This window comes from Condylura cristata, unplaced genomic scaffold (genome assembly GCF_000260355.1).
Source record: "Condylura cristata isolate star-nosed mole 26May11 unplaced genomic scaffold, ConCri1.0 scaffold00015, whole genome shotgun sequence".
NCBI classification, from domain to species: Eukaryota; Metazoa; Chordata; class Mammalia; order Eulipotyphla; family Talpidae; genus Condylura; species Condylura cristata.
The window spans coordinates 3,750,081-3,758,351 of NW_004567116.1; the positions used below are offsets into that span (position 1 = coordinate 3,750,081).

The window sequence follows — 8,271 nt, forward strand, 5'->3', positions numbered from 1 at the left end:
CCGTAGGCAAAGTGAAAGCCAGATAAAACCAAAAATTGGCAACCTTTTTTTTTAACCGAAAGGATGACCCGAAGAGCGATGAGAAGCTGACGGCACAAGAGACAAAGTGGTCACAGGACAAAGACAGGCAAATGCCCCAAAAGAATGAGCCACAAGTGCACAATGGCCGGACTTGCTAAGCCGCAGGGAGCTGTGGCTGAAGGGACAGCGTCCTCCGCTCCCGCCCGCCAGCCGAGCGCCCAGGCCCCTCCTGCAGGGCCTGGATGTAATGTTCGTCCCACGCCTGTCACACACACCTCTGCCCTCTCCAGATCGGGGTTCCTGGAAAACATCGCAACGCTGTGCTGGCCACGTGTCTGCAAGCTGGCAAGTTGGCAGTGGAGATAATTCAGTTATGGGGACGCACGCCGGGGTGGCACACACATAGGCCACTTACATGCAAATGAAGTTAAAACCACTAATTCCAGTAAAATACAACAAATTTATAATGATATATAAAATAAATTAATAATAAAAGGCAATTGCCTGGTCATCATTTCAGGGAGCACTACGTTCTGATAATCGCCATTTGTATACACATCACACTTTTTTTTTTTTTTTAAGTTTTCTTTATTCAGACAGAACTGGGGTACAAGCCTGAGGCGCAGGGGCGGCGAGAGGCTTCACCAGAGACAGAGCGGGGAGCAGAACAGGCAGATGGAGGAAGCACACTGCTGAGGGGAGCAGCGGGCGGGCCAGGAGAGGTCTGCGCGCCATGTGGTCACCTCCGGGGCAGGCGGGGATCGAACTCATGCTTTGGCTCACTTGCAGTGCTGGCCTAACCCGCTGCGCCTCCAGGGAGCGCCTGCACTTTCTAGCGGCAAAGCAGACAGCACAGCCTCTCTGGTCGTGCAGCCCACGCTGTGTTGCAGAAGCCACTCTGCTGAGCAGCAGCTGGAACTGTCAGTAACGTCTTTACAGGTTTCACCGCCAACCCCATCTCGCGTCCCCCACGCCCCTCCCCTTCACCTCAGAGCCCTGGATGTTTGTTGACATCCAATCAGAGTGTTTGATGGGAAGCAGTTTTATGGCTGTGTGGTATTTGTCTTTTCTATCTTGTTTTCTGCATGTGATTTTTTCAAATTCCCTCTATTTTGTTGCAGATAGCTGCGTGTCATCCTTCTGGCTCTGCAGTATTCCTTGTATGTACTACGTTTCGATCCACTCACTCACTGAAGGAGATTCAGGCTGCTTCCACGTCCGAGCTACCGTACATAATGCGGCTTTTATGTGTAGAATGCACGGGTTTCTGCTGGTGGCCTCATCATCTGTGGCTCTGTGCCCAAGAGCGGGACGGCCAGGCCATATGGTCTTTCTCCTTTGAACATTTTTTTTTAAATTTTTTTAAAGATTTATTTATTTGTGCATACAGAACTGGGGTACAGGCCAGAGGCACAGGGATGGCGAGAGGCTTCACCAGAGACAGAGTGGGGAGCAGGACAGGCAGATCGACGAAATACACTGCTGTCGACGAAATACACTGCTGAGGGGAGCAGGTCAGGAGGGGTCTGCTGTGCCATGTGGTCACCTCCGGGGCAGGCGGGAATCGAACTCATGTGGAAGCGGCTTTAGCTTCTCAGTGCTGCGCTTTAACCCGCCGCGCCACCAGGGAGGGCCACTCTCCTTTGAACATTTTAAGGTAGATCCAGATTGCTCCGAACGGTTTTCCCAGCTCACATTTCTACCAACAGTGTAATAGGCTCCTTTTCTCCACACCCCCCAACATGTTGTTGGGGGTCTTGCTGGTACGTGCTGTGCTCATGGGCATGAGGTGGCATCGCGTGGAGCTTGAGTGTGCATCTCTTCTATTGGAGGTAGTGATGAACATTTTTTTTCTTGCCTTTTGGCCTTCTGAGTATCCTAGTGAACTGCCTGTTCATTTATTCATTGTTTTTTTTTTTTGTATGTGAATTGTATGAGTTTTAAAAATATAACTTGGATATTAATACCTTATCAGTTATCTGTTAGGTAAATATTTGTTCCCATTCCTTGGGGTGTCTATTTTATCATCTTGGGCTTTCTTTTGCTACATAGAAGCTTTTTTTTTTTTTTTAAGATTTATTTATGCTTACAGAACTGGGGTGTGGTGGGTGAGAGGATTCACCACAAACAGAGTGGGGAGTAGTGATGAAGTACACCACTGAGGGGAGCAGTGGGTGGGTCAGGAGAGGTCTGCTGCACCATGTGGGTCAGCTCCCTGGCCAGGGAGCAAACCGTGCTGCAGTGGCTTGGAAGAGCTTCATAATGCAGTGCTTTAACCCTTTGTGCCACCAGGGGGAGCCCATCTACATAGAAGCTTTTTAAGCCTAGATAATCTTCATTGCTTAGTTTCATTTTTAATTCCCATGCCATAGGGGTTGAGTCACCAAAAATATCTTCACTGTTATCATCGTAGGAAGTATTGCTGAAGTTTTCTTCTGTGCATTTTATTGTCACAGAGCGTATGTTACATCTTTAATCTAATTGGGTTTGTGTATATGTGTTAGATAGTAATCCAAATATTCTGTTACGAGTGGCTTTCCAAGTTTTCCAGCACCATTTCTTTTTTTTTTAATTATTACAAAAGTTTATTTTTACATCATTTTGCACATTTTTTTTTCCATCTCGATTGTAATCCCCGCGGGTTTCCCATCACCAAATCACCCGTGTGCCACCACCATAGTCCCGTCCAGCACCATTTCTTAACGAGACTGACTTCCTCCCATTTTATGGTCAAGGGTATTTAACAAAAGGGACATGGATTTATTTCCAGAATTTTGGCTCTGTTCTATCGGTCCGTGTGTCTGCTTTGGTGCTGATACCATTTTGGTCTTAACACCACTGCTTTGTAGTAAGTCTGAGTCGGGTCATGCGATGGCTCCACTTAAGTCAAAGCAAGTTACTTCACTTAAGCTTTAGCAATTCGAGGCCTTTGGAGTTCCGTGTAAGTCTCAATACTTTCGTTGAGCTTCTTAGGAAAATATTGTTGGGATTTTGACATGAATTGCATTAAATTGCATGTCATCGTAGGCAGGAGAGTCATTTAGATTGTACCAATTCTCCTACCCGTGAGCAGGGGAATCTGTGCAGCTCCTTGAGTTGCGAGCAAAGTTCTTTCATGACATGCTCTGGCTCTCATTTGTTTCATCTTTACCTTCTGTGTTTGGATGATTCCGAGGTATTTAATTCTTTTTTTGTTTTTAAAGATTTATTTGTTTATGCATACATAACTGGGGTACAGGCCAGAGGTGCAGGGGCGGTGGGAGGATTCACCAGAGACAGAGTGGGGAGCAGAACAGGCAGACTGACAAAGTACACTGCCGAGGGAAGTAGCAGGTGAGAAGAGAGAAGTCTGCTGCACCATGCGGGTCACGCCCCTGGCAGGGATTGAACCTGGGCTGAGGCGGCTGTGGCTAGCTTGCAGTGCTGTGCTCTAACCCACTGCACCACCAGGGAGGGCCCCTCCAAGTATTTAATTCTTTTTGAAGCTATTGTGAATGCGGTTAGTTTCTTAATTTTGTTCACTTCTTATTCGTTGTTCTAGTTGGATGTTTGTATATTGCTTTTGTGGCCTCTTTGCTATATTAACTTCTTGTTTCTTAAAATTTTGGAGTCTTTAGGCTCTTCCACATATAATACATTATCTACAAATAGGGAGAGTTTCACTTCTTTTTTTCTTATTTGGATTCCTCTCACGTCCTGTGTTTGTCTGATAGCTCTAGCCAAAACCTCTCAATTCCAAATAAAAGAGGAAGGAAACTAGATCTTAGCGAGCCTGTCCAGACTGCTAACTGCAGCATACTGAATAAGAACTATTCAGGAGCTGCTGCATTCACACAGAACAATCTCTGCTCAATGGTGTTGGAGCCAAGGTGAGCTACTCTCCATAGGAGAAATAAATGAGGTCAAATTTAAGAAGCAAAAGAGCAGTTTTCTACTCTTTAGTATTTCTATTTCTTTGCATGGAGACAGAAAATACCAAGTAACACTTAAGAAATGCACATCATCGGACATATGTCAAACCCTCCCCAAAATGTCGGTCCGGAGGACACTTACTTTCGGCAGTCGGGTTTCTGAGCCCCTTTCTCAAGTTTCTCTTTTTCTAGGCGTTTCTTGCTTCTCTCTGTAACCAGCTGCTCGGCTGGAATCTCTGGAACCCCCATAGCGGCCGCAAATTCCGCTGCACCTTGGCCAGTCAAAAAGCAGTGGGGCGTCTTCAGCCAGAACAAAGTGGGAAAATGGTTAGCTTTTTGAAAAAGTGAAAATCTTTTTGACTTTCCCACAGTATGTAAACAATTGCTTCTCGCTGGGTACAAAAGCTCAAAAACACAATGACAGTGGCTTCTCTGAATGGTGGACAGCCTGGTTGTCTGAATTTTGTATTTTCACAGGACCTCAAAATGCGAGAAGATGACTAGAAGTGAAACTTTAAATTTAGAAAACTTCATTTTGAATAGACACATGTTATGGAACAGATGTTAGGAGTGGTGAGAGGGCTGAAGAAAACACAGGGAGCCACGTAAAAACAAGAGGCTGTTGGATACACTGTTTACGGAGGCACAACCTTAAGGACACTGTCCTCTTCCTTTGGATAATTTGAGAACACTGACGGCAAGTATTCCCCTCCGGTTAGGCCTCTTTGCAGAGACTGAAGTAAAACTGCCCAGGAAAGGAAAGCCCCCCGACAGTGAAAGGCCACCCCACCTTCTCCATCACGAGCCGAGCCAGTTTGATGGGGTTGGCGATGCAGCGCACAGCAGACACGGCCCCTGTGGACAGGTCCTTCCCATCCATGATACTGGCGTCCATTTCCACTTCGCCCTTTGTGTTCAAGACAGACCCACAACCTACCAGCAGGAAGAGATTAAAAAGCAGTAAGTAATCATTTAGAAACGGTGTCAGACTTCCTTCTGTATTGCCTGCTTTAGTACCACGCTATAGCCACAATAACTTTTTTTTAAGACTTATTTATTTATGCATACAGAGTGGGGAGCAGAACAGGCAGATCGATGAAGTGCATGGCTGAGGGGAGCAGCAGGCGGGTCAGGAGAGGTCTGCCGCGCCCTGTGGGTCACCGCGCTGGCCGGGGAGCGAACCCCAGCTGCAGTGGCTGCGATGCTTCGTAGCGCTACGCTTTAACATTTTGTGCCGCCAGGGAGGGCCGCGGCAATACCATTTTAAAAGTCACCTACCTGGGCACACCCCGTGACGTAGGCACTGTGAGCCAGAAACAATGCCAGTGGCGGTCAGGACCCTCACGAAGGAGAGGACACTGAAAGGACTCACACGGGGGACAAGCAGAAGTCCTCTTCCTGGGCCAAAGGGCCAGGACGCCCGCCGGCCCCCACTGGGGAAGAGGGCCGGGGTGAGCCAGTGGCCGGTCAGAGAGGGCGGGGGAAGCAAAACGAAAAGCAGCGCAGCGTCGTCTAGGACAAAAACCTGGACGTTTCCAGCTCGTAAAGAAGTGATTGTAGGTCCACCCTGGTGGCGCAGCGGGTTGAAGCACAGCACCGAGAAGCTTAAGCCACTTCCGCCTGAGTTCCATCCCTGCCTGCCCCGGAGGTGACCACATGGCGCGGCAGACCTCTGCTGACCGCCCGCTGCTCCCCTCAGCAGTGGACTTCGTCGATCTGCCTGTCCTGCTCCCCACTCTGTCTCTGGTGAAGCCTCTCGCCGCCCCTGAGCCTCTGGCCTGTACCCCAGTTCTGTATGCACAAATAAATAAAATCTTTTTAAAAAAGGAGGTGATTGTAGAAAAGGCAAAGAGATGTCGAGTCCGGGGGTGACAGCACCCCGGAATCCAAGGGACAGGGACTTCCTGCGCAGCCGCGCGCGGGGGTGGCGAGCGCCCTCTGCAGGAGCCTCGCGGGAGCGCCCCGCGGCCCCAAGCCGGCAGGGAGAGGAGCCCATGGGTCTCTGAGCCCTGCCCAGGGCGTTTCTTCTCCACTGGCATTTCCTCCCCTTCACTGAGCCCCAGGAGAGTGACAGCTTTGCAGGGAGCAGTAGAACCTAGAGCTTTTTCGAGTTTAACGGTGCCCACTGTAGGCTCTGTCCCAGCAGCCTAACGTAATCTGCCTGAAAATAACTGTGTGTCACCCGACTCCGCGTGGAGGGCCCGTCCCCACAGTAACAAGAGGTTTTACATCTTAAGGTCTTGGTTTCCCTGAATTTTAATTATAACTTTTTTTAAATTATACCCTTGTATGTTCCTCTTATTGATATAACCCCTATTGTACTGACACCATATTTTCCTTTTGGATTTTGTAAAACAAAAGTCTAAGAGCACATTTGGGAGAAAGGTCACATATTTCTAACAAATAGAACTGTTCTCCAAGGCTTGTTTCTCTGTCGGGAATGTAAATGGCCTTGAACCTGTTTCAGCGGAATTTTACATGGCAACACCTGCCCCTTCTGCGGTAAGTTAGGGGGCCCTGGTCGCGGCTTCTGCTGGGGCGTTAGCATTGGCGCCCGCTCCGCGCGGTCACAACACTGTCGTGGACGACCAGAAGCGGTGGCTGTGTATGCGGACTGACTGCCGAATTCACTTTTGGGCTATTTTTGTACATACAGTAATGTTGCACAACCTCTCAGAAAACGAAACAAGCAAAACTCGGCCCCTCTGCCTTTCATAGGCTCTTTGGGATATAATTGTTTAATGGAACATAACAACAATGTATTGAAGAATTTATCGTGCAGACAGAAGCACAATACGTCACAACAGCACAAGGGCCGGGGAAGGCGCCCCGCTTTGTGGTGGGGTCCGAAACTATGCAAGCGTGTGCCGTCCTGCAAGCAGACTGAGGCAGTGAGACACACACAAGCCCGCAGCCTCCCTTAATAAACAAGGGTCGCGCGAGGCCGACTAGGAGGAGAGACGGAGTCAAAGGCAACATTCGTTTCGTTTCAATGGTAGAAAAGACAGAAGAAGAAGAAAGAGCAATGAATAGACTCGACAGACAGAAAATAAGCGGCAGGATGGCAGGCCCAGGCCTCACTGATCCGCGACATGTTAAATGCAAATGTGTTAGACACTTACTTGCAACAAGGTAAGACATGAATGTCCTGCCTCTGAAAAATTTTAACTAGAAAGCACAAAACGAATCAAGTGAAAGCTGGAACAGCTAAATTATAATGTTGAGCAAAGTATATTTCAGAACAAGAAACAATAAGGACACTAACTAATAACAGAGGGATCAATTTACCAATCGCCTGATAAAAGTGTCACCGTGCATAAAGCAAGAACCGATAGAACGCAAGGGAGAACAGACAAATTCACTATGACAATGAAAGACTCCAATATTCCTTTCTCAGAGATCAATAGAAATGTAAAAATTAAGATTCAGAAGAGCCGAACATGATCAACGAACTTGACCTCTCTGAGATATATAGGGCTGCCCACCCTAAAATAGCAGAGTACATAATCTTTCTATTCAAGTGAGATAGTTACCAAAACAGGCCAAATTCTGGGCCCAAAAGTCAAACCTAACAAAGTTTTTAAAAAACCATGAATCCAAATATAAGTCTTTTGATTGTAACAGAATTCAACTAAAAGCATGACAGAGAGATATGTGGAAACTCCACAAATACATGGAAATTAAATGTCACGCTTTTAAATCACCTGAGGCTCAATAAGGAAGGTATTGGGAAATTATAACATTTTGAACAGAATGAAAGAAAATATAAAAGTGCAGATACAATCCAAGCAGTGCTTAGAGAAAGATGTAAGATTGTCAAATTAATGATCTAACAGGAAAAAGAACAACAAGTTATTCCAGAAGCAACCTGAAGGAAATAATAAAGATTTCAGTGAAATTCAGAGTAGAAAAACAACAGAGGAAATCCATAACACTCTTCTTCTCCCTACCCAAGACTCAAAAGCTGGTTCTTTGGAAAGAATAAATTTGATAAACTCCTCACAGACTAACCAAGAAAAAAAAATACATGAATTACAAATACCAAGAATAAAAGAGGGAGCCTCTTGACAGACTTGACAGACATTTAACATACAACAAAGGAACATTTCAAACAGCCCTTATGTCCGCAAACTCAATAAGTTATACCAAACAGAAACATTTCTTGAAACACATACTGACAAAGTTCCCTTAGAGAAGAAACAGTCACAGACCTGAACAGTCACCTACATCTGCAAGGAACTGATTTCCTAGTAAAAAAAACTTTTCATCAAACAAACCAAAAAACTACAGGCTCAGAAAACTTCACTGAACATTTACGAAGAAATAATATAACGTTATA

At 46.5% G+C, this 8,271-nt stretch overlaps 1 protein-coding gene across 1 annotated transcript in view; it reads right to left on the reverse strand.

Moving 5' to 3' along the window:
* Window positions 1-8,271, reverse strand: part of ASRGL1 (asparaginase like 1) — an 18,369-nt gene that overhangs the window by 3,553 nt on the left and 6,545 nt on the right. The window contains exons 4-7 of the mRNA XM_012725153.1: window positions 5,305-5,365; window positions 5,211-5,235; window positions 4,723-4,953; window positions 4,075-4,232 (exon numbers count right to left, since the gene is read on the reverse strand). Of these exons, the coding sequence (XP_012580607.1) occupies window positions 4,075-4,232; window positions 4,723-4,953; window positions 5,211-5,235; window positions 5,305-5,365 (475 nt within the window). The remainder of the gene's footprint in view (window positions 1-4,074; window positions 4,233-4,722; window positions 4,954-5,210; window positions 5,236-5,304; window positions 5,366-8,271) is intronic.